At 40.0% G+C, this 26,078-nt stretch overlaps 3 protein-coding genes and 2 long non-coding RNA genes across 5 annotated transcripts in view; 2 read left to right on the forward strand and 3 right to left on the reverse strand.

Annotated features, from left to right (window-relative positions):
- The window catches only part of LOC5507856 (ribosome quality control complex subunit NEMF), a 41,624-nt gene extending 32,560 nt beyond the window's left edge, over positions 1–9,064 (reverse strand). The window contains exons 1-7 of the mRNA XM_032376606.2: positions 8,885–9,064; positions 8,372–8,440; positions 7,605–7,707; positions 6,697–6,822; positions 5,759–6,009; positions 5,122–5,189; positions 4,752–4,841 (exon numbers count right to left, since the gene is read on the reverse strand). Coding sequence (XP_032232497.2) covers positions 4,752–4,841; positions 5,122–5,189; positions 5,759–6,009; positions 6,697–6,822; positions 7,605–7,707; positions 8,372–8,440; positions 8,885–8,943 — 766 coding nt within the window. The 5' untranslated portion in view covers positions 8,944–9,064. The remainder of the gene's footprint in view (positions 1–4,751; positions 4,842–5,121; positions 5,190–5,758; positions 6,010–6,696; positions 6,823–7,604; positions 7,708–8,371; positions 8,441–8,884) is intronic.
- Positions 9,065–13,518: 4,454 nt separating this feature from the next.
- LOC5507878 lies at positions 13,519–17,142 on the reverse strand. The gene is made up of 2 exons (XM_032376627.2): positions 16,810–17,142; positions 13,519–16,205 (listed from the first exon to the last, which is right to left on the reverse strand). The coding sequence occupies exons 1-2, from the start codon at positions 17,051–17,053 to the stop codon at positions 14,002–14,004; spliced, it is 2,448 nt and encodes an 815-aa protein (XP_032232518.2). The 5' UTR covers positions 17,054–17,142; the 3' UTR covers positions 13,519–14,001.
- LOC125568337 lies at positions 17,142–19,580 on the forward strand. The gene is made up of 2 exons (XR_007312251.1): positions 17,142–17,372; positions 19,095–19,580. It is a non-coding gene; the product is annotated as an uncharacterized LOC125568337 (long non-coding RNA).
- LOC5501176 lies at positions 19,198–23,258 on the reverse strand. Its single transcript, XM_001622443.3, has 4 exons — positions 23,100–23,258; positions 22,614–22,690; positions 20,429–20,968; positions 19,198–20,065 (listed from the first exon to the last, which is right to left on the reverse strand). Exons 1-4 carry the CDS (start codon positions 23,155–23,157, stop codon positions 20,000–20,002), a joined length of 741 nt encoding a protein of 246 aa, XP_001622493.2. The 5' UTR covers positions 23,158–23,258; the 3' UTR covers positions 19,198–19,999.
- On the forward strand, positions 20,497–22,755 carry LOC125568336. Its single transcript, XR_007312250.1, has 3 exons — positions 20,497–20,627; positions 22,427–22,470; positions 22,569–22,755. It is a non-coding gene; the product is annotated as an uncharacterized LOC125568336 (long non-coding RNA).
- Positions 23,259–26,078: the final 2,820 nt, after the last annotated feature.

Here is a 26,078-nt window from a genome sequence, read left to right on the forward strand (position 1 = left end):
CTCGCTGGCGGATGGACTGAATATGTGGTGAAAATGTCTGTTTAACAGGTTAGCCATGTTCTTGGTATCTGTAACGAAGGCGTGGCCATCGCGAAAAAAATTCGGCGAAGGCTTGTTAGAAGTGCATGATTTTACGTATGTCCAGAAACGCTTTGGGTTGTCGGATATAACAGATTTTAGTTTTTCGGCGTGCTCTTTTTTCTTTTTGGAAAGCATTTGTTTCGCAGCGCGTCGAAGCTCATTGTATTTTCTTTCGGCAGCCAGTGATCCGGTTTTGTTAGCTTTTTTACGCTGCGCATCCTTCTTTTTGAGCAAAGAACGCAGTTCGTGATCTATCCACGGGTAATCGCTCACATTCCTTGGTTTGGATTTTGGAATATGCTCGTTAACAGCGGCGAGAAATAGATCAGTCCAATTAGCGAGTGATGAATCGATGTTATCGCTTTGAGAGAAACACAGGTCCCACGGGATGTTCTTCAGCGACTCATTAAGTCCCGTCCAGTCTGCACGCTTGAAGTTGTACACAACGCGTTTGGTCTTTGTTTTTTTTAGAGATATTCAAGTCTAGTTCGAAACTGATCAACTTGTGGTCGGTAGAAATAATGTCATCGAATCCATGTATGTGATGAAATTTGGATGGGATACTCGTCAAAATTAAATCGAGAATGTTCCTTCCCCTTGTTGGAAAATCAATAAGCTGCCATAAATAGTTATCCTTTATAATTTTGCAGAGATAGTTGGTGAGGCAATCGCCGGTTTTAGCGGCTCCTGTCGTCCAGTCGATCTCAGAGAGATTGAAGTCGCCAATCACTATTAACTGATCGTATTTCGCTTTAGAAGCTAGGCGCAGAGTTTTCTTGAGTTGTTTTAGATACTCTAGGTCAGTGTCCTGCGGTCGGTAATAAATGATAGCCAGAATCTTGCGTCGTGAGTTAGGACGGAGCTCGCATGCTAAAAGTTCAGCGTCGGTTTCTAAATCACATCGACGGAGGCTCACGATACTGTTTTTGACCGCCAGGAACACTCCTCCTCCTCTACGGGACTGTCTGTCCCGTCTGTGGATGGTGTAGTCCGCGGAACTAGGGAATAATTCGCAGTCCAGATAATTTGGATTCCACACAGAATATTAAGTCCTTGCCAATGGAAAGTGCTTGGAGTTCGCTCCGTTTTTTAGCGACGCTCCTAGAATTCATATACAAGCATTTCACGGTGGTACAGCAATTACTTTTCCCTCTAGAGAACGCCCGTGGGCCAGGATGGGATGCAACATCTCCGCAGAGAAGCAGAAGCCCAACGAGGTAGCAGAAGCCCAACGAGGTAGCAGTTTGGTCTGGTGAAGTCTCGTCTTGGACGAAACAGGGAATGATGTTGATTCCCGAAATCAGGCCTATTAGAGAAACCCACTTTGCAAAATCTCCATATATAGAATGACGTCTCTTTGCCATTGCGATTTGCAATAGGTGGCTGAGCAAAAAGTAGCAAGAATCGTATAGCTAACAAAATGATGACAGAGCTCAGGGAGACGTGACTGGCCGCCATGATGGTCAGCGGCCGCCATATATTTTGAAAAGCTTATTTTTTTCCTGTTATTTTATAATGGGGAAGGGTAAAAACGCGCCGTTGTGGGTCGAGTTTACCAGGAGGTGGTCGTTTGAAAAATTCATAAGCGCGTACGGACAGAGCTTGGTGGAGAAACAAAATCAAGGCAAATAAATCCAGTTGGAGTGTTCTTTTTTATTGTCCATTGTCCACGTGCTACAATTCGTGTCCTTGTCTATCTCCAGCAACAGTCGTCTTGCAAAAAAGGTTTCGAAGAGCCACACGAAAATCACGAAGAAATACGAAAATAATGAATGGGCTAAATGCCGGACACATGAATGCCACAAAAAAGCTGATGGTTAGTCCAATAAGGCCTACAGAGTCCAAAGCGCTTCGGTTGATCATATAATAAAATAGCCTTGTTAGCTCTAAGATGTACATTGGTGTGACGCAAAGAACACATAGCAGCAGGGAAGATAGCACCATGCGGACAGCAGAACGGAACACTTGACGCCTTCTCTGTTGTTGGGCAAGTGGGAGATTTACAGCAGCTTGGGAGGCGATAAGTCGTCGTATTATGATGATACTTGTGACTGCGATTGCCAAGATAATGCCAAAATACAAGACCAAAATTGTAAAATTATAAGCTAGAAATGCAAGATTGACTGCAGGTGGCAAGTCGCAAGTATAGGTGCCATTTGGATCAGGTATTACTTGTACTTTTACTGCTATACCTGTCACCAGTGTAGGACACAAGACCCAGGTGCCGGCGATCAGCAAGAAGATGCAGCGAGACGAGAGCGAGGATAGCTGCACCATTGATGACACCGCTCTCAAGCGCTCCACGGATATCATAAGCAATGTCAGAAGAGAAACAAGTGGGAGAAAATACGCGAATAAAACGAAAAGTTTGCATAGAATCTCACTCCAGGCACTGTTCCCAATACTCCATTTCTCTTGGGGCGAGGGAGCAATAAAGTGAATCGGTATAATGAGGAGCATTAGAAGATCAGCTACCGCCATGTTGGCGACGAGAATGTGCATGCTCTTTCGTGGAACTTTCTTTGTGAGTACCAACAGGATGACAGTCAGGTTGAGAACTACTCCGAAAACTACGATAACGAGAAATAGAATAGGAACAACTGTTTCTGTGAAAATCATCGCTTTACAATCGCTTCGATTGATTCGGCGTCGTTGACTAAATGCACTAGGAATGTGCTCACTTAATAAAAGATAAGAAAGTAATTATTAAAAGTAAGGTTTTATGGCATGAGTAAACATTTTGCTTGTGTGACAACACAGCCCAATTTCACAATTTAATATACTTTTCTGTCCCAATCAAATCAAAACTACATATATATAACAGCTGCCAAACAAGGGTGGTTCAAATCCTCAATAAAAATATTAAACTCAACCTCAAATTTCGAAAATTCGAAATTATTCAAGGAACATTGGATAGTCGTTGACTAAATGCACTAGGAATGTGCTCACTTAATAAAAGATAAGAAAGTAATTATTAAAAGTAAGGTTTTATGACATGAGTAAACATTTTGTTTGTGTGACAACACAGCCCAATTTCACAATTTAATATACTTTTCTGTCCCAATCAAATCAAAACTACATATATATAACAGCTGCCAAACAAGGGTGGTTCAAATCCTCAATAAAAATATTAAACTCAACCTCAAATTTCGAAAATTCGAAATTATCCAAGGAACATTCAACACCTGACTTTGATGGTTTATCATTATATAAAAATATACATGCACAAATTGCTCGATTCCGATTGGCTGAGAGCAGTGCAATTTTCATGTAACACCAGTGCATAATATTGTAATACCAGTGCAATTATATTAAAAGTTAAAATCCACGAAAATTAGTATTTTCTTACAAGATAAATACTGTATAATACTCTACACAATTTTCAATCAAAACCTTTTTTGATAAAAACAACCCAAACATTAGAAAGAAAAAGCGAGAAATGAAAATTGTTAGGTTTTCGATGCGAAAGTTGTCAATTTTCACAACTCGCCGAAGACGGCTCATGCAATTAGATACTTTTTAAAAAAACTCACTCGTGCAAATTTTTCCCGAATTTAACTCGAAATTTTATGATAACCTATACTAATAAAAATCTTATAACACATTTATGGGCATTAGCTTATGATTTTTTGCAGCATTGCTACAAAAAAGTTCGAAAGCGATGTTGCGCGTTTTGCTACCGGCGAACCAACTAGGGAACCCCCAACCAATTGCAACAAAATTAATTTCTCTGTTAAACAATCAAATACAGAATTGTACACAAGATTTTAAATGATCTTTTAAATCCAATAGGCGAAGCATAAGGTCACATTAAAAAATGTCTTTCTATTTAATTTACTTTTTCTTTATAAAACCTCTAGAATCATGTGAATTTTGAGTTTTGCGCTCTTTGATAACAAGTAATGGCTTAAGATATACATCCTCTCACACCATATATCGAAAGTTTTGTTCGAGAAGTTCTTCACTGCACTAGAAAAATCGCAAAAATGATTAGATGAATCATTTTTCTCCAAGCTTTATTTTGAGATTATTATGAAAAAAGCAAAATTTAGAAAAACACCCGGCCACATGCTTCAAGGAAAACCAGAAACGAAGAATTCATAGGAGCTCTAAAGATAAAAAATTACAATTAGTTGGAGGCCAAATAGGGGATTGACGGGACTAAATTGATAACAATAACGCAGGGCTTTGAAGCGGAAATCAACAAATCAATCAGAAGAAGACGTTATCGTATTGTGTACCTAAGAATCTTGTGGAGAGGACAAGAGAGACTAAAAAGAAACCTAAAAATGGCGAAACATCTTTTTACAGCAAAAATCGACCGATACAAATTCATTATTTATATGGAAGCGTGTTGCACGATGGATAATTTTTTTGTTGTTTTGTATATTCTATATTATTCCACCATGCAACAGAAACATGATCTTTGGCTATGAAATCATGCTTTATTTACACCTGGTAAACGATATAACAGGTCTCCAACGCAGTCCTTCTAACCTCAGTTATGCGATTGCCCAAGAAGCCCGCAGATAACCCACACGTATTCATAAAACATCCTGAGACCCAAGGCATCACGGCCAAGTCGAGCCCGAACATACCGGAGGCCTGGATAACTTGGAATGTAAGCGAGCAATAGGTGTGATTTGCCAAAGCACAAATGAGCCACATACCTCTGTCTATGTCCAAGTCTTTGCCGACAGCCAGGCCAGGGGGGAGACCGCTCTCAATGAAACAGTGCTCCAGGAGAACATGGCCATAAACTAGAGACATGAATGACACCTATCAATCATCATCATGGCTAACAGTTACGTTTTTTTAAGTAACAGCATTACCACCTGAGATTTGTTTTTTGAGGAAAGCTTACTTAATGCATTAGTAGGCTAAACCTACCTAGCATAAACCAAATTTGTATTTCTTAAAATCCCTAATAATATTAGGATGATATTAACATCATCCTCATACCCTATTAGTAACATCTCTTCCACCATAGTTTTGAAGCTCTAGGATGGGATAAGAATGTGTGGTTTATAAGGAACTTACTTAAATGGGGGTTGAGCGCTTTCTTGAGTGGTTCTCCAGGTTTGCATCCTGCTATAATTTCTTTGAGTCTGAAAACAGATTTCAAAGCCTAACAAAACCAAAGCCTGTACAAGAGGATCCTAAGAATGATTTTGCTTGTTATGATGTATGGATATGTTGATAATCATTAGCTACAATATTGTTCTTACATATCCCCCTTGTGCCTACTGGCACAGCGGCCCATACTAGTTTATCGTTACGGCACAGAAAACAGGTCATTTTAAAAACTTAGAGCAGTACAATGTTTAATTGTATAATTTATTTACTACTTGAAATTCACAAACTAAGCCTAAAAAGGCAAGGATATCTGATTTTTTTTTTAATAAAAACTTTCTATTTTTGCCTGAGCCTATATCTTGTTGACACCTTTGTTATGAGGAGAGAATACAAAAAATAAGAGAACATTAAAGCAAATGGGGGAGGGTGTGTCCAGTGATATTTCCAGAATGATTCCAGAATGTCCTGTGGGTTATGACACATGGATTCTCCAAGTGTAACCCATTTGAAAAAGGTGGTATATTTTCGCTTTATGACTTTTTTTTGGAGGGGGGGGGGCTGTTATGCCAAAGCCCCTCAACGACATGCAGCATGACTGTACCTGTCAGGCGTCATCAGTGGCTCTCTCTGTTTTGCAAGGGCTATAGGATAAATTTGCCCCACTGAGAATTTCACATCTTCATTCGCTTGCCCTTTATCACCTTTGCCTTTGCCTTTTTCTGTTTTAGGTTCAGGAGTTTCGCTTGTTTCATTGGCATTTTCTTGTGCATTTTTTAATTCATTGACTTTTTCTGACCGTCTTCTCAGCAGATTCAGAATCAGGTATTCATGGTCTGTGAGAACAATGTTTCCCTGAAGACAATAAGAGATATAAGTCGCTTTTGTTCACTGAAAACATCCAATCTTTATCAATAACAAGAATTGTTCTTGCATGTCACCGGCCCCCTGACCAGACTTTAAAATGTGGGAGAAGATGACTGGACTAGCTGTGCAGAGCAAGATATTCCTAGTTATCATTATAGGTGACTTATTTATTTATGGGAAGGCCCCAACATGTGAGAAACTAACAAAGTAGTTTCAATACTGAATATTAGCTGGAATCCATTCCCTATCACTATTTGGTCAAAAGTGGGAGGGGGAGAGGGGGATGTAAAAATAACATGGCAGAGAAAAAAGGGAATTTTAGCTCTTAGGATGGTAGGGGAGGTAAATCAGATACCTCCCTGGACCCCCAACCCCCCATCCCTTGGATCTATCACCTCTCCCACTAAACTATCAATGTCTACACTTAAGTTGAACTCAAAATTGACAAGAAGCTTGAATACAGCAGCCTTCTCAAAACTGGCCGGCTGCTGGCTCAACAAGCTGCCCCCTGGATGTTTAACCGTCCTCATCCAGATGGAAAATGTATAATTTTTGCTTTGTTGGTGGTCGTCTTAGTCAACCAAACCGCCTCAAAACTCACAATAACCTGCTCCTAAAATATTTTTGAGGCGGCTGATACAGGGGTATGTGTCCTGTCGACCAATCAACACCTACCCTGTCATAAAATTCTATGATCAGGTGATATGCAGCCTCGTTAGAGCCAAACTGTAAGTCCACAATTCGGTCAACTCCAAGCTGTGTGACTGCTACTAAACGTCTTTGCTTCAAATGCTTACGGAGCTGGAATAAAAAGTGTCATATCAGCTTGGACAAACCTTGATTATCATTTAATAACCAGTGATACATACTTGAAATGCCATAAATCTTATATTAAATGTTCATTTTCAAAGCTCAACAGACATATTTTATTTACATTGGGATGTATATCAAAAGAAGAACCTTTGAAAAATGGGTTGCAAGAGATTTGCTACAGTATACTAATGCTAGCAATGGTAGTCAAATTATCACATAGAATACACCTTCTGTCAAAATTATGATTTGCAAATAGCAGTTCTACTGTAAAAGACCTATGGATCTCAATATATTTTGATCTTACTGATCAATTATTTTGATCTTACTGAATTTCGTGTCTCTGAAATATCATTTAAGGTTGAATTGATGCCATGTCAGTTCATATTTCGGGAGATTTTAGCCAAAGAATTTAAAGATATTCAATATTTTAACGACTTACCAAAAAGGGATGTTGATGTATCTTATTTAAATAGTTATTTAAACTGGGATCCGATCTTTAAAGGTCATCAATATATGGTTCTGGGATTGCTGGAGTTTATTTATCACCTTTATTTAAAATTCTTACAAATGACTATTATCCATAAGCACCTTTCAATCATATTATTGACATTTTGATGTTTAACATTTCCTGTATACACTAACAATGTTTTTTGTTAATGTACAATGAAGCAAAACAAGGCCTTGTACCCACTTTTTCATTTTAAATTTTTTTAATACTGTTCAAATGCTTATCACAATACCTCTCCCTCCCAACCCCAAAATCTCATTACCTTAATTGCAAACCCAGAAGGGAAATTACTCTTTGGCCATTCAAACTCTGTGGTGTGCATTCTGTTACCAGATTCAATCAGCAGCATAGCTTTGCCCTCAGGCCTACAACACAGAAATTACTTCACTTCAATTTACTTTAATAAATTGCGCAACCTATTGTACAATATGTCAGTGCGCAGTGCAGTGCCGAGTCTAAAGCCCAGCGTGGAAGGCACACCATGACAAACCATGCAAGGTGGTTAAATGGTCATAATCATTTGGGATGGTCGATATATGGCTTGTGTGCATCTGAATAGTTAGGAATGTATGTTGTCACAAGTTTCAAATCATTTTCATATATTTCTGACTGCATAAATCATGGAGAAATGATCCAAAGTTTTGAGTAGAAGTAATTATAAGATGTGGGCCCTGATGCAAAAAAATGATGCAATAATAAAATGATCATCTGCCTGTGTATATGTGACTATTCACATGAAAACATGCTTCCCGTTCATTATCATACATTTACATTTGTTTTGCATCTTTAAATTTTCAAGTGCAAGCTGTCAGTGACACCAACCCAAACTTCCTGTTTAGCAAATATGAGCTCTCCGTCACACAAATTTTCGGTTATGCAAGCATGAGTGTTTTTCTAGGGAAAAATGGCAAACTTGTTGGGGTATGTCTTCCTGTGAGCCATCACATATTGGCAGTATTGGTAGGAGATGCTGGAAGGGTTAAGCCTGTTTAACATCTGTTTTGACCTGATATCCCTGATAATCATCACCTTTGTAACTTGATCAGATATGTCTTGTTGTCGATATCATACACATTTACCACTCTCATTCCCAGAAGCCTACAATCAGATAATCATTGATAAATTATCAAACTTGAAAAATATTTTGTGTATTTTTTAAATTTACTTAGCTGCCACTAGCGAGCTTATCTTGGCAATACCATAGCTGTTAACTCTCCCGCATTAGGCAGGAGTCTCAAGATTTTGAACCTTTTCTCAAGCCTAACTTTCTTGAAAATATCCATACATTTACTGTATTCTCCCGCATTAGCTATTTTGGTACTTTTGATACATTTCCTGCAATTTCTCAAGATTTTTCTTAAGCGGTTGACAGCTATACAATACGCTAAGATAGACGAGAGCTTGCGGGGAGATAGTATTAATGGTCTCAATTTTACGATCAGTACAGTGCTCTTTGATGTAAGTTATTAGAAGCTCGATATCTTTGGATTTCTATTCATTTGCGCAGATGCTTACTTGTAACAACAAATATTGTTTCCTCACCTTTCTTTTAGCTCCGTTATTGAAGCACAAAGATCAATGGTAGTGAATCTCCCCTTCATTATTAAAACGTGCGATAAATGATAGTGGATGGGTACCTTTTTCACAGAAAATACATAATAATAAAAAAAGCTACGATGACGAAACCTTCAGTCCGTCCGCCATCTTGAAAATGTTCTATACCGTCATGCTTTGTGCGCTTAGTAAATATGCCACAGGTAGACCTACCCGGTGAAATTACATTTTACCCAAGGAGATCTTCAAATTCTTGCGAAAAAGTTTCGTGTGTTCGAGGGGGGGGGGGGGGGGGGGGGGGGGGGGGGGGAGTTGGAGTTTGCGGTATTGACTTTTTTCAACGATATTGCGGAGCAATAAACATGCGGCGATTCGGTATTTCAAATTTGCCTTTTCAAAAACGCCGCCCGTGGTACGGGATGATCTAGCGGGAAACCTGGAAAATGTTGGGGTGTCGCGCATGCTCTTCAAAACATTGTCCTTCTGTGCGGTATGCGGTACTTTTTTTATGTGGTATTGCGGTATTTTCGAAAATTTTGTGTGGTATTGCGGTAATTAGACCCCCCAACGTCCTCCTTGTTCGGGGATAATAGTGGGAGGTAGGAACTTTCAACGGAGATTCTTTCTGACCTACATGCCAAAATATATCACTTGGCCAAAATGCGGTGTATGTTTGTGTGGTATCTCAGACATCAAAGGCTTTCGCCCAGTCTTCCCTAAAGGGAGGTTATATTCAGTAAGCCTTAGCACAGAATACCAGTAACGTAGCCCCTATATCCTAATAACATAATTACTAGACTTTAATAAAGAGTATTTTGCGTCTCCCATTGGGACCTCAACAACGTAACTCGCGAAATGTCCAGGTCCATACTGTCAGGCACGAATATCATAAAGTTTCAACAGCTTTATTCTAAAGTATAACGGCTAATAAATCTCCATATCTTTGTTACAATATAAGATTCCCAAATGCAAGTAGCCTGCTAGCCGGCTCTCCCGGGGGTTAGGTTAAAAAGGTATGTTAAACGCCTCTTTGAAACAGAGTAGTTGCGCTGTCGTTTCGAGCGTTAGCCCTTCGTCACTCCGAAACGAACGCTCGAAACGCCGGCGCAACTAATCTGTTTCACAGAGGCGTTTAACATACCTTTTTAACCTTTGTGTTAATTTATGCCTTGTCTACACCACGCCTACGCAGACCATCTAGTTTTTCTACAGCTAGCCTGTAGTCTTTCTAGTTATACCACACATCTCCAGGGTTACGGAACAGTTTCATGTGGACGGAAATACCGAAAAAACGATTTTTACATTAACTGAGTCCCTACATTAAATACTACCATATTCTGAAATAATATTTACGGTAGCGATTTTATTTTAGATAATATTAGCGAAAAACTTTTTTAGAAGAATTATAAGCATGACACATTTCGCGTTATAATCTTTTAATCCTGTTATCATTAGACTCGAATTTGCCCGTTACCGAGGAACGCGCCACGAGTGTTGTGATTTTTTCATTGGCGCTCACACTTCAGCTACTCTGTTCTACAATTTTCGATCATTTTCAGTATTTTTAGTATATATAACAAAGAAAAAACATGCCTCGCAAAATTCCTGTACGGGTGGGGGGGGGGTTCCTGTGGCGACCAAAAATGCCTCTTTTGAAGTTTTGCACCACGGGGATCCCCCAAACCCAGTGTGATTAATGAGTTCACCTAGCAATTTAACCTGCGAGCCGGCTCTCCTGTATGTTTTTGTTGTTCGAACAACAAAAACATACAGGAGAGCCGGCTCGCAGGTTGAATTGCTAGGTGAACTCATAATCACACTGGGTTTGGGGGACCTGTGGTGCAGGAAGGTGGGAGGAGTAGGATTCATCCCTGCGCTTTGATTGGCTAAAGGGTTAACAAATGATGGTATAACGCTACCACTTTCCACCTGATACGACCGAGTCGCTATCGCTTTGCGAACCGCTCTTGCATAATCCAGGCCAGATCGAGTCCAGCATTTCGTCACGCTTGCGTAATACTAAAGTTTGCAGCATGTAATAATTGTAAACTCGGCTGTTTGAATAATGCAACTTGAAAGGATGAACAAAAGTGATGTTCGTGTTGTAATACTTCCAAAAAGTCCCTTTCTTAAGAAAGTCTGGGACGCCATAGAGATACAACCCGTTTAGATTAACAGTGTTCTTGGACAAATCTAGCATTCGGATCATTGACGTCACTGCCATTTCCAAGAAAACACGATTCTTGTAGAAATAACTACAGAGGGTGCTAAACATTTTTGCGAAGCGTTTGGGAATGTAAAATAAATCCGACCAGCCTCGGTAACAGAATGGCTTCCCGTCACCATTTTCCAAGAAAATTCTTATAGCTTTGCTCATTAGTTTAGATTTTTTGCTTCTCGTGATTTCAGCTATTTCATTGTACGCATCCGCGCACGCAGATATTCCCATTTCCGTCTTCCACCACTGCCATTCGTCTAATTCCGGCTGTTTAAGCTGTTCCGCCCTGTCCTCTTCTCTTGGGAGTATTTCCAGCCCTTTGACAATCTCCTGTCCCTGCCAAATCAAAGTCTTATCCAAGCGAACGAGGTTCCACCAGTTGACTATCATGTCATCGTTGATGTAAAGATAGCCGTTGTACCCAGGGTTCTCGCGAATCGCTCGTCCCATGCACTCGTAAGAAAAGAATCCTCTTATGCCTATATCAGTTATCTGGATTTTGTAAATATTGCTGGGTTCTGGTCCACAGACGAGGATGTTCGGAAACACATCCTGATAGAGGGCTTTCAGCGTCGGAAGGGAGTCGTACACAGGCACGCTGTAGACTATCACAAGAAGAAGATCGATCCCGAACACTCGTAGACCTGGGGATTGTTTACAGGCTAGTTTTTCGCTGATGCTGAACGAGTTCTGGAGCTCTGTGAAAAAAAAAAACGGGTAGCAAATGGTCTTGGTGTCGTTAATGGCAGCGAGCATTTCGGGGGAAAAACGTGCAGAAGAAGATCTTATGTCTAAATTGTGGGTAAAGCATTGCGAGAGATTTGTGTTGTGTCGCGAGACGGATCAAATGCATGCAAATTTCAGACATACAGTAGAAGAAAAAGTGAGACAAATTAAAAGAAAAGAGTATTTGTCTTTTTTTAGAAAACGAGCATTCGAACATTCTGCGAGTATTGAAAAAAAATCTGAAGACCCTTTCGCTACCTCTGATAGATAAAACCCAGATCCTATTTCAAGGGTGTGTCTAAAAACACAGGGTGGGGTCCAAAGCATTTATTCACTGGCCGCGGATCAAAGTTCTAATCGGCATCCGTCTAGGAACATTTTCTACCAAAATGCACTCATAAAACTATCTTCTTAACTACCAACGAAGGCGTCAACCGGAGTCGACTTCACATCCTCACTTGAGCAGGGTGGGGCTCGGACTCCCCCCCCCCCCCCCCTCCCTGCAGACACCCGCCTGCAATTGCAACCTTTCGCACATCATTCCCGCGCAATATTCCTCCCCCTTCCCCTGCGGAGCGCATTATCCAAGATGGCGGCCGGGTTATGCGAACTCCGTGTTTTCGGGGTTTTCGTGCCGGAAAAACTATCAAAGCCTACAGATAGGCTAAATATAGTATTATACTACTTACCAGGGTTATGCAAAAAACCTGTTGCAAGAAACAGCAAAACAACCGTACCAGCAGTCAAAAACACAGTAACGGCCTTTCCTTTCATTGCATTGAGCAGCAGTCAAAAATCACTGAGCAACTTTTCAACGAGATGCAACACTTGTACGAGGTGGATTGAATGACAACTCGAACACCGCTACAATTGTCAGCTAAGCCACCAGAGCAGTAAACAACGCTCTTCCACGAGACGGTATAACGATGGTTATTGGCAGCTAAAAGAGGTGTAAGTAGATTTTGGTTAATAGATGTGTAGATGCAGCATTCGACTTCCCTTCGACGCTTTGCACTTGAAAATACTTCCTCTAAACATACTTCATTTAATGCAGTATAAGGGGAAGAACTTTCAATTAGATTAAAAGCTATCAGAAGCTAAACTAGTAATATTTGATGGGGCAAGGCTGCCATCGGAAATGGACACCTCTTCACTGGATCTGTGATTAATTTTCTTTTTCGGTTTATTCATTTTTATTTCACAGCATGTGCCGCTTTTAGCCGTCTAGTGGAGTGCAAAATTATACATATTCGTGATAGGCGCTTATGTGGGATTCATATACATAAAATTCACAGGATAGTAAGATATTTTCCTAAATTTTCTCTTTTTGTGATTGATTTAAAAAAGTATAATAAAAAGCTTTATTTTCAGCTTTAGGGCAACGGCGACGCGCGCTAAGCGTGGCCGTCTTGAAAGATTTGTGGAAAAAGCCCGTGAGATGCAAGAATGGGCATGCTAATGGTAAATTTGCTGTAAACTTGTGTGGCGCGCGTTGCATTCTAACCAACAAGCTCTTTGGAATCATTTTAACGATTATTTTTTTTAACATTTTATTGTAAAACAGTCCTTATACTGAACAAAATATCGGTAAAAGCTTCTCTGATTACCATTATTAGTCTGAGGGTAAATTAAATTGCCTAGTTTAACGAACATGCTATTAACCTCTTTTCTTCCTCTCTTTGCATTCTCCTCTATCCATTCACCTATCAGAAGCTCCCCCACCCCACCCCCCCTTGCATTGTGGGGCCTGGGCCGTAGAATGGGAGCACATTTTCAAAAATTACAAGGACATGACCAGTATGGGCGTGGCTGTGCCCCCAATACTTTTTTGATGATTTGTATCGTGTCCCCCCAATATTTTGAGGTCTGCTACAGCTCTGACAGTTATGTGAGAAATATAAAAATCCGTACGTAAACTAAATGCGCATGATATGTTGATATGATATGATTCCATGATATGATGCTCCATTGTGATAAGAACGTTAGGGGCTATTACCAGATGCGCGGAGTCTTGTTTTCAATGTGTCACACTAATAGCTGACAGCTAAAACATTTTAAGTGGATGAAAAAGAACTCGTTTCTTTTCTTGTTGAATGTTTCGTGCGCCCCCCGTCTTGTGTTGTTGAATAAGCCTTGGCCAATGGAAGACCCCGTAGCTTTGCTACTCGCTTATAAAGATGACCAAAAACGCCCCCATTAGAAGCGCAAACGAAGACAAGATGTGCCAGATATCATGTGCTCCGAAAAATCCAAACAGAGTACATTCCTTATTCAGATTCCGAGATTTTGCAGGGCTCAGAGTCTTATCCGAGGTCGGAACCCCAAGGAACATATATAGTGCGGTTGCCATGGTAGCAAGGAACACCACAATATACAGCGCTTGGAAAACGCGCAGTACTCGCCTTGGTGACGTCATGAAGTGGATATAGCTATAGCCGAACTTTATGATGATCTTTCCCACAACGCTAAACATGGACGCCGCGATAGCGCCAAACAAGAACATATTGGAAATATCAGGTAGGAACAGAATAGGACAAAGGACGCAGGAAACGATGACGGCGAGGCAGAATATAACCACTTTAACAATATTTTCGTTTGTGGCGAAGATTGTCCCGTTTCGGAATGAGGTGTAGAACAGTTTGAGCAACGCCCATATAAACATAAATATGCACCACGTGATCAGAACAAGGATGAACAAGACTTTGACCCAGTCCGGAAGCCTCCGATCTTCGGGTGTGGTGCCAGTTTGCCTGTCCTGTTTGTAGACGGATCCCAAGTAATTGAGCGCGAAGAGCGGGACAATGGCTACGAGAAAGAACACCGTGGCTTCTATCGGATTGGATATGCCTTCCTCCACGGGACAACGCTTCGCGAAGAATCCATTGTACAGCGACAGCATAATGAGCCCTGCGATAACAAGCATAAAGGCACTGTCGAACTGAAATGTAACCTTCGTAGGACACAAGTGATACGTTAGAGAAAAGAACCCTTCGAATAGGAGCGCCCAAGCGAAGGCGTACCCTATGGTAAAGCAATACTTTCTCTTATAGGCTCGTGCGTAGAGTCGCGAAGCAAGCTGACGGCTACTGAGCTCATAACGGGGTACTGTTAGCTGGGGAAGATGGGCCTCGGGGCACGGGCAGACAAGTGTGTGGTGAGGTAGTGCTTCCCTTCCCGGGGGAGCCTCACGAGAAGCACCCCCTGCAGTTTCTACCTCCGCTGTTTTCTCTGCTTGGACGTAAAGCTCTGCCTCCATCACCAAGACTGAGAGCGCAAGAATCAACCCGTGGATCATGTAGGCCAGATTACTGATCATCAAGTTAAAAGGGATGTTAGTAAGAGTGCTGACGCGGTAGCAGAACTCATTATAGAAGCACTTGTCTCGGTTGCCTTCAACCGACATTAGAAACCAGTTCTCGTAGACAAACTGGAAAGCACCGATGAGCAAAACACTCCCGACAATGCAGGTGATGTAGGAGAATGTCTTGGGTCCGAATCCAAGCCAATGGTATTTGAGAACCTTTAGCATGGCAGACAAAACCCCGTGACCAGTAGAACGAGGGGTCCGGATCAATGGTTCCAGCTCGCCTGAGTTCTCAGTATTACCACACAAGGCCCCCTTCCACCGCGCCCTGCTGGAGATTTCAAGTGTACTCGTGCTTAGCATCGCAGCGTCGTCGATTAGAGTAAGAGGCTCTCTGAAGCACAACAGCGCCCAGACGGCTACGAAAATTCCCCCGAAGAGGGACACGAAGAACAGAGAGCACATCGGGGTCGTGTAGTCGTAACTGAACGTTTTGTGCAGAACAATTTTCACTGATTTCGTCTCGTTGTTTTTAGTAGTCATGTACACTCCGATATAAATAGTGTTATTCTGTTGTACCCTAGGCCTTGAGACTTTAGACAGGACTATTCGCCCTTGTTTTTGAAAGGTAAGGAACATCAAAGGTTCGGTTTTACTTATCACGTTATGTTCCTCTCGGGTCACCCGATGACAAAAGCTTGATACCGCCAGGAAAGCATCCTCGGAAGCACTCGGCTCGTCCTCGGAGTACGTCGTAATTGCGAGCTGGTGATCGTCAAAGTCGGGCGTATATTGAAAGATGACCTCACTATAACGGCTTATGGTAAAGTTCACTGTTTTGCCAAGCTGTAAGGTGTTCTTCGCGGTATCTATGTCAGCGGTGAATTCCAGTCCAGGGGTTCCAGAGAAAGTTACGTAGCGCTGAGTATGTGTCCCAAGGGAGGGAGGTGTTGGGAGACAGATGTACTTTTGGCTGGGGTAAAGGAATCCCGTGTGGGGTGTAGTGAGGTGACCGGTATTTTCCCAGTGGGGAGGAGCGTAGATATTCACATGTAATGAGCCTGAAAATAATCAGAAAATAGCAACGTGAATAACAGCTTTTTCAGTAGTTAATATAAATCTAGTAGTGGTGTGGAGGGGACTTTACGCCAACTTTTTACTACTATTCACTGAACCGGAGTATAATAATTGCTTTAGTACACTTTATTTTTCTTTAATTTTAAGGAAGGGACTTAGACAAATAAAGGTACGATTGCCTGCGAGTTTTCGATTTTTATATATTTAGAAATTTGTGGATTCAACAATCTTTTTAAGGAGCAGGAAATAAGGCAAAAACTTTATTTAGTAATGTTATCACATAGCGTGACGTGATGCGTATGTTATCAGCGTGACGTGATGCAAATGTTATCACATAGCGAGACGTGAATGCGTGACCTGTCAGCAAAAGGACGGAAGTCGAAACCAAAACTGATTTTGCAAACATTTTTCCGGGTAGTGACTAAGCAATAATCTCAAACAAACCTCATGAGCATTTCCTCCGTGTTATGTAAGACAATTTTAGCAATAAATCACTACAAAATAACAGTATACAAAAAGCTAAACATATATCTAAGTTAAAAATTCCCCGTTGACACGAAGACGTATTGACGTTTTGGTTGTGTTTACCTGGTAACAATGCTCGCTTCTTTACCCTCACACGGAGCAACGTATCCGCAGAACCCGCGGTTACTAGACATGTGTAAAGGTACCCTGGTATATCGGGCAACCTGGAGCTGATAGCCAGAGATGACGAGGATAGATCCGCGCTCTCCGTAGACCAGAGACCTTTAGACGTGCAGGCAAAAGGTAGATCGCCGGCTCCCACAAGACCAAACATAAAGACTGCGAAGATCGGTAAATATCGCAGCATTCTCACATAGAATATTTTCCCCAAAAGAGGTGAAAAGGCTTAGAGCAGTAAGCGGCGTTGTTCGCAGTCGAAACTTGCTCTGAATGCACAATACAGCCTTTGTCAGATCCTTGCGTTACACTCATTGACAGCATGTCACATGATCCCTTTCCTAGTAAAGAGCTTGGGATAAAAATAACCATCGAACTAATACCACGAAACGGCTTGGCGGGGGCTCTATGAATGCAAAAGGGGTGGTTGTCCTATCTTTTTTTAGGTTTTAAAATTCTACCGACAGATCACATCATCTGTTTTTATTGGACTGCTCCCCACCTCAAAGGTAATTTCCCTAGGGGCACAGGAACAAGTGATAACCAACAGGGATAAAATAGGTAAAAAAGAAAGCTTGATAATTTTTTTTTTTGAATTTACTGGTTATTAAAATTGACGTCTGGTAGTCTAAAATCTCGTCCGATTTCATTCATGTTTTCGGAATATAATATTTAGTCATATGTATTTGATGATCTACTGTTTTATTTGATTTATCGATAACCGATTTAAATTTATTTAGACTATCGTATGGACCTGTATTTTATGAACTTTCCAATATAATTTCCAAAATAACTGATGCCTTTTTTTTAATCTCGAAAAACATGCTCTTGTGACGTCAAAACCCATAGTTTTAGTTTTTACTCTCAACTGAATACGCAGTATACTAAGGCATGATGGGGATCATAGTGGCAAGTCTAAACTGATCAGGCAAATGTTTTTTTTGGCCGCATACTTTATTTTGTACCATTGCTTCGGACAACATTGCGTTATTCTTCAATTTGTTTTCGAGTAAGCATATACACATTTGTTGTCTTCAGCTCATGAAAGCCCGGCCTGCCAAGGCCGTAGCCACGGGGTGGGGCACGGGGGGGGGGGGGGGGGGGCACAGGGGGGGGGGGGGGTGGGGGCAAGTGGCCCCAATAATTAAATCAATTAAAAGGAAATGACCAGAAAAGGCAATCCGTGCTTCCTCCTTTTGGAGGAGCTTGGGGAGCCTACAATACAGTCACTTACTAAGTTCTGTCCCTGTACCGTAATACAATATCGAGCATGAAGTGGTTTCGACCCGTTTTCTATCCCGAGCCAAAAAAACTTGCATGCTTAATGGAGACTCTCTAATTATTCATGTTGTGGACCTGGGAGATATTTATATATGCAGAGATATTTCGTAAGGGAGTTACAGGTCGCTCTGTTGTTATACAGAAAACTCTTTTCAAATATCAGAAATATCTCTGCACGTCTGACGTCTGCAGACTACTAGACGTCAATTTGATAACGCCTAAATTCAAAAAATGTTATAAAGAATTCCTAACGAGCTGCCTTAATAAAATGACCATTACCTACATTAAATTTTAACATGTGATACTGGAGGGCGGGCGGGGGGGGGGGGGGGGGTTAAAAGTTTGCATGATACATATTGCCTGTCTCTATATTGAGTTGCAAAATACTATTATCATGGCTATGTTAAGGTTGGTTCTCACTACAATGGTTCACACTATGCGAGTGCAACACATTATTGAATTTTTGACCGATTCTTACTGAAACAAAAGTGCAAGGGCAAAAGAATGCAACTTCTAAATTTTCTGCTGCTTGTGTTAGTGTAGAACAATTCTCACCTGTATTGGGCTTGTTTTTGTACTTGTATCTCAGTGAGAACCAGTCTTTATCCTAGTGAGAACCAGTCTTTATCCTAGTGAGAACCAGTCTTTATCCTAGTGAGAACCAGTCTTTATCCTAGTGAGAACCAGTCTTTATCCTAGTGAGAACCAGTCTTTATCCTAGTGAGAACCAGTCTTTATCCTAGTGAGAACCAGTCTTTATCCTAGTGAGAACCAGTCTTTATCCTAGTGAGAACCAGTTTGTTGATTACCTGTTGCCAGTCAGGTCAACAATGTTCGTTACAATGGGTACCATTTTCAACATGTCTGAATAAATATTTTTGCAGTAGATAAGCACATCCTGTTCCCATCTTATAGCTTGTGTCACACACTGAAATAATTTTCCTTTGCAGGGATTGCAAGTGTAGTGGCCAACAAGTGTTATACATACTTCTCGTTTGAGATTATTTTTAACATTTTTTGGCCACAAATAAAAACAATGGAAAGGCTGACATGTTCCCATTATTCTATTTTTTAATAAAGGAGAAGGTTAGTATGTATATGATTGTGATTAAACATAAAAAACACATTGATGGTTAAGCTATTTTAAAGATTAACAAAATGTTTATATCTTGAAATGAAGCATTAGGCCTAGTTCAAATGTCGCATTATCCATGAGCCGTATTCAATCCAAATGCTTGCAAATGAACCAAGGCAATTCTTTCATCTCCATTTGCATGCATTTGCATGGAATACAGCTCATGCATAATATGTTTTAACTTAGCCTTAAATATTCAATATATTCTCAATATATTTACAAAACTTAACAGACACTCAAGAAATAAGATATTATACACTTATTTCGAGAATACAGCACCCTCACCTAAATGCACACAAAATACAGATTTTTAAATGTAAATGAAAGTTGGAAAACAATTCCTATTTAAAAAATCCTTTAGCAAATGGGTAGGGTGTGGGCTTCCTCTACAGTTGTTTGACAAAAGGTTGTTGTCAACTGGCTTTGCCTCTACACAACAAAGCCAGCATTGCCTAGCTGCATATATTAGCCACTGATACAGCATCTAAGCCTGAAGTTGTGGTGGCTTATATGTGCAGCTAGGCACTTCGGTTGTTTTACCCATGCTTACATGCGGGCTTGTTGCATAGTTGCACAGCCAGATGACGACAACCTCTTGACAAACAACTGTATACTGCTCTAACACATTAAGCCAGTTGCTAGTGGAAAGCAACAAATTAAATGTAAAAACAAATGTCACCATATAAGCAGTCTCTGGTTTCCTCTGCTTTCTAAGGTTGGTCACTGAATCACTAGGTCAAACATCTCAACTTCTTCAAATTCAGTGGCAATGTGATGCATCTCATTCTGTATATAAAATGAAAGATGAATTGTCTTGTGTCAGACTGCCTATATCAATAGTATATGGAGCTCAATGCAAAATAAGATATCTATTTTAGTGGTGATGCAAATACTGTATATGAAATATTTACATCACCCTTTGAAATGCTGACTCCAGAATTAATCTTTGCTTTTTAAACAATATTTTGAAAACTACCCTATGAAATTGTTATATTTCTACTGTAAAGTTCCAAGAAATTACTAGTTGGTAGTTCCTGGAGGGTAAATAACAATATTTCTGATGCCTACTGTCATTTTGTAAAGTTCTGCACAGTTTAAAATAAAATATTGTGGAAATCATTTGGGTTATCAAATGTAAGTAATACTGACCTCATTTTTCACAGGTTTTGGCTTCTTCTTCTTCTGTTTCTTTGCAGGTTTCTCAAGGGGAACATCAAAGAGTCGTAACTGCAGCTTTCTCTTTCCAGGAGAAGTAGAAGACAGAGATGTCACAGAAAGTGTGCTCCCCGTTGGAGAAGCTATTGAGGATGCTACCACAGGGTTGGACGATGTCACGATAGGGGAGAATGTTAGTGGAGACTCCATAGCTGTGCCAAATCCAAAGAGTGAATCATTTGATTTGCCATTTGAGTTATCTGAGTTGCTTGGGGTAGAATGTTCTTGTGTGAAGACGGCAGGGGAGAGTACCCTTTTAAGCATCTGCTGTGGACGGATAGCTGACAGCGGTATATTTATGTTCAATAAGTTATGAGTGTCAGTTACCATGGGTGACATTGGAACCCTAGCTTGGATGGTTTCTTGCATGTTTGGATCTGATTCAACCTCCGAATCAGCATCGTACGGGTCTGCAGGGCCTTTTATTGGGGTAGTTTTGTGTGATGAATTCTGTTTCACCGCATTTTCCTTGCCCTAAAAAGAAAAATCCAATGCATTAAAAAAAATGATAAATGCCAAACCCATGTGGTACTATGTAGTTAATAAAACCCTGGAAAGCAAAAAAAAATAAATTGCTTTGGCCACAGGTAGCCCAGGCAATAGTTTGGAAGCTTGCTTGTAGCTTGGAATCAGCTGTTCCGAGAGGTAAAACAAGTGGATTTAAGTAGCAAGTATATTTTGTTAAGAAAACCAACCCTTATCCTGTATTAGACATAAATTTGACAACAACAAGATGTGTTCTAAGTTTAAAGGTAATTTTATTGACAAGATTTAAAAAAAAATGCTACAAAATGCTACTTAAATGCATTTGTTTTAACTCTCAGAACAGCCGATTCCAAGCTATGAACACGCTTCAAAACCAATGCCAGCTACCTGTGCTCTGGCATGATGTGGTGGAACTTTATGTTAAGGGTGTACTGACATCTGTTGCTAAGGAAAATATGGAATATAGCATAAAAGCCTTGTAGAAAGTCATAAGGGTCTGATATTTGCAAAGTTGACCACCACAAGTGTGCTGACTTTTATGATGACGTTACCCCGTAACGTCATAATGTGACGTCATAGATACAGATAAAAGCAAATATTTCAAGTAAAATTGCTCGAAAACAGATATTGAATAGGTTTTATATATCTTGAGGGATGGCCACATTAAGCCAAGCATGTGTTTTAGAAATGATTGAGTAATTGTTTTTTTATGATTTTTCACAGGTCCTGAAATCCACATTGTTTTATATAATTTGGGTTTCTGTTAGATTAACGCTAAATCCATGCTTGGCTGTATGAAGGAGAATTTAGTAAAAAGGAATACAGAAAAAATTTTGCGTTTTGAAATAACTGAGCGACAAAAAGCTTTTTGTTAGAAAACGCAGAACCGGAAGTGAAACAAAGCCCGCGCATGCTCATTCGGTCTACTCAGACTCAGAAATATCACATTATGAAATTGAAATGAAGTTTAAAAACAAATTCCAATAGTGTTTCGTGGTATTTACACTTCAAAGGAACGTCATGTCATGATAAAAATTGAAAACGTTTTTTAAAATTCTGATACAGCGCGCGCTACTTTGAAATAAAATTTTCAGTGCGTGCGCGAGCGTTCGGTGTTTGCAGCGCGCGCAGGTAGTGAAAATTGAAAACTTTGGCTTAAAAAAGGTTGGCTTGACTAAATCTTTGCTGAATCTTCGTTTTTACAAAATATTGGAAATATCATCACCCGAAAAGGCTGAGATCAACTTAAAGTCAATTTTTGGGGACTTGAAACGCATATTTTTATTTCTTTTACTTCAGGAAAGCTTGGAATGACGAATTCCGTGTTATGTATATGCGCGCGCTCAACGTCGTAGCAACGTCTTTACTGAGCAATACTAATGTCAGTACACCCTTAACGGTTATGTTAAATAGTAAAGTTATGATTTTGTTTTGCTCTGTCTACAGGAATGGAACAACACATCTAGCACAATTACACTATTTAAACATAGGTATATATTATAAAATAGTAAATTTGTTTCTTCATTTTGCTATGTTTAGAAATAGAGAAAACAATTCTAACCCAAAGTAACACAATTACATATTACAGATACCACAAAGCGTTTGACGACGCAGGAAAACTAATTCTACTTACCAAGCGAGTTCGTGATAATCTTCTAGCGACTTCTTGGGTTTCCGACAATTTCCCCGAGTCTGATTCGGTATCTGTGACTGGTCAAAACAATAAAAAAACAAAGTCAAATCTATGCAAAACATTAATAAAAATCTATATCGAATATTTGTTCAATTAATCCACAAGGGGTCATTTTCCTCAGGTTTTTCTGGTTATCATTTTTGGCTAGAAACAAGAAATGTTTCGTTTTTTTCCCTCTTGAAAGTTTTGCTTTCAGGAGCAAGTTCGAAAACTTCCCATTGCCTCATAAATACCAACAGATATCAACCAAAATAAACCAGAGAATAAGCTTTCTTAGAGTCTATGACATTTTTTCAACGGGATAGGTTAAAAGTTGCAAATTTTCTGATGAATCAGCAACGAACAAAAGATCGACCGAAAATATGCTTCGATTCTTGAGACGGAAAACCTACATATTATCACCACTATAATCCACAAAAACTCTACCTTGGTCTTTTAAATCTTTCTTTCTTGAGTTTCTGGTTCTCCTCGTTGTTTTTGGCATACCTGTAAGCGATAATTACAGACAAACTTTAAATAAACACTAACCAAAACCTTCAGTCGCCATGTTTTTTGTTCGAATCAACCGCGTTTTGTTAGTGCGCACGTCAGCTGCGCAGGTGGTGTCCAGTACCGCGCGGCAAAAAGGTTTTCCTTCTTCAAGTTTGCGCTCCACGGGGTACGGAAAAACCTGGAAAATGCGCAATTCGAGATAGATAAAGAAGACACGATTTCTTACAATGGCCATCAGTTCTTTGTATTCCGGAATGTTTTCAAAACACAAATAACGTGAGGTCGAAATGCACATACCAAGATTTTGGTTTTTTAAGATATTTTTACCTTGATCATCCTATTTATGGGCTCAGGGAAGATAAGCTCAAGTTTCAATGACACTTTAGGGCCATAGCAGGGGGTGAGGCACTGGGGGCACGTGCCCCTCCCCCCATTTTCAAAAATTATAAGGAAATAACCAGTATGGGTGTGGCTGTGCCCCCGAAGATTTTCTTATGTTTCTGTTTTGTGCCCCCCCCCCCCCCCCAATCTTTTGAGGCCTGCTACGGCTCTGCACTTTTATAAAAAGTCGCATTTGATACTTTGTTTGCTATAACCCACTAAGCACTTATAGATAACTTTTCCCGCCTTATTAGATGTAAAATGGGCTTATTTGAAGCGTTATGTCATGTTTTTTTCGGTCAATACAATACAATACTTTATTCACATTTCCATTTGGTACAAGATATAATTTCGACAAAGGAAATGCCTAGCATCTAAATAAACCAATTGGTTTTCTAGTTAGATACTAGTCCTGTTTTATATAAATTTGTATGTAGGACATCTACTTTACTTTAATATACACATACTCACAAAAACAAAATAAAGCTTACCTAAAGTGCGACTGATTTCTGACAGTACATTTGATTCGATAATAAATATTGTTTTACTTTTTGGGAAATCACAATGTCTATCTTTGATTTCTTTTTCTAGTTGTTTCCAAGAACCAACAGCCAGAGCTGAGGTAGTTTTTTTTTGCCGATATTGTCCTGAAGCGTGCTTTGTAAAAGTTGTCTTTTGCGGCATATCTGGTGTTATATGTGTGGACATCGCTGGCATAAAGAAAGTGGTTGTCAAATATTTTTGGGAGCAATTTTTTATGCCAGTTACGAGAAAACTTAAGTAATTGTTAGGTGAAAATATTATTAAGTAAAGGAGGAGCACTGTCTGTATGTTTGCCGGTCATGTCGCCTCGGGGTACTAGCGGGATTAAACAGCGTAACTTGGCCGGGTTTTCTTATCGAACACGAAGAGCACGTGTCAAACAAGGCGCATTTCAGCCAAATCAGAGGGAAATTCGTGTTTTTTTTTTACCAGACTTTAGCCTTTCTGCCGCCTCTGCTTGGCAAGCGCTTGCGTGATCTCGAAAGCGCGACAAATTGTTCGAGCTCCCTAGGCTACTTTCCGGCGTTTTTGTTTTATATTTGCTTTTTGTTTACCGCCAAATATAAGAAAAAAGCGCTGGATCATAAAATTTCTAATATGACACGGGGAAATCACTTATTTTTAGAGGCATCAAGTAACGCGGAATCCCTCAACTGCTCAAACGTTAGTAATAATCTGAATAAATACACATCACAAAGCAATGAGAGTTTATTGTGACCTTTATTCTAGGATATAAACAATTATAGGACAATTACAGGAGGTGATCAATCGTGAAAATATTCGAGCTAGTTACTGGGATTACTGGAGACTGACTTAGAGGTTGGTAAGCCTGTGGGGAAAAAATAAGATCCCCATCCCCCTCCTAGGTTCTTTTCAGGACCTTGCCGTCATCAGAGTTGTTTTCAATACCAAACCCCCAAAGGCTGAAAAAGAGGTTATAAAGTCAGGCAAAGATTTGCCATTGACCTTGGCTTAATGATCTTGTTGTCAGAGGAACAGCAGACGCGGGTTGAAGAATTCTCGAACTGTGAGTGGAGCGTGATCGACCTCGAAATGTGTTGACATCCCAGGACTCTGATACACTTTGACTCATTGCCCCTATTTTATCTCAATAACGAGGTATAATAGCGTCTCATCTTTTGTATAAGTCAATAACCCCTTCCATAACCTTGATATAATTATCATCCTTGGGTTTAACACTTATGATGATGTGAGATGGCATACGGGGTTTTTTATAATGATTGGCTTATTACGGAAGCCCATGAGGGCCACTCAAGGTTTTCGTTAACAACATCTCACCTTTCGGACACGACTTTGAACTATTTGCGTCACGACAACTGACTTTGAGTGTCACGACAAAGCACTATTTGATTATCGCTTAAAACATTGCAGGTTTAGTTCACCATATCGCACTTTGTGTCTCAAAACATCGCACTTTGTGTCTTAAAAAACTCATCATTTTGCCTTTGCTTAAAACATTTCAGTATATCGTTCACGACATTCAACTTTGTGCTTATAACATAGCACTATTTGTTTATTGCATAAAATATTTGACTTTGTGCTTTATAACATGGGACTTTGTGTCTTAAAAAATCTCGCGGTTTGCCGAATGCGCAAATCATTTCAGGTTTTGTCTATAGCATAAAATATTCAACTTTTTGTCTTAAAAATCTCGCGATTTTCCGAATGCGCTAATCATTCCAGTTTTTGTCTGTGCATTAAATACACATTAATAAATACACACGATTGGATGTTTGGGCTTGCGTCATGGCACATTATGCAAATCGCCAACAACATCTGACTCTTGGCGTCACGACATAAGACAATTTCAAAACATCGCACTTTAAATCTCATAATATGGCACTTTTTCGCTTATAACATCGCACTTTTTGCGTGTATGACTTAGAATATCGCTTTTAACATCGCACTTTTTGCGTGTATGACTTAGAATATCGCTTTTAACATCGCACTATTTGCGTGTATGACTTA

This window comes from Nematostella vectensis, chromosome 7 (genome assembly GCF_932526225.1).
Source record: "Nematostella vectensis chromosome 7, jaNemVect1.1, whole genome shotgun sequence".
NCBI classification, from domain to species: domain Eukaryota; kingdom Metazoa; phylum Cnidaria; class Anthozoa; order Actiniaria; family Edwardsiidae; genus Nematostella; species Nematostella vectensis.

Bases quoted from the DNA above. Each gene is read 5' to 3' on its own strand.
- LOC5501176 (XM_001622443.3), bottom strand. From the start codon at position 23,157: ATGCCAAAAACAACGAGGAGAACCAGAAACTCAAGAAAGAAAGATTTA. The intron at 22,691-23,099 runs GTAGAGTTTTTG...TGTTTTGACCAG, and splicing joins GAAAGATTTAAAAGACCAAG to TCACAGATACCGAATCAGAC. The intron at 20,969-22,613 runs GTAAGTAGAATT...TTTTCTTTTTAG, and splicing joins GATTATCACGAACTCGCTTG to GGCAAGGAAAATGCGGTGAA.
- LOC5507878 (XM_032376627.2), bottom strand. From the start codon at position 17,053: ATGCTGCGATATTTACCGATCTTCGCAGTCTTTATGTTTGGTCTTGTG. The intron at 16,206-16,809 runs GTAAACACAACC...GATTATTTTCAG, and splicing joins GAAGCGAGCATTGTTACCAG to GCTCATTACATGTGAATATC.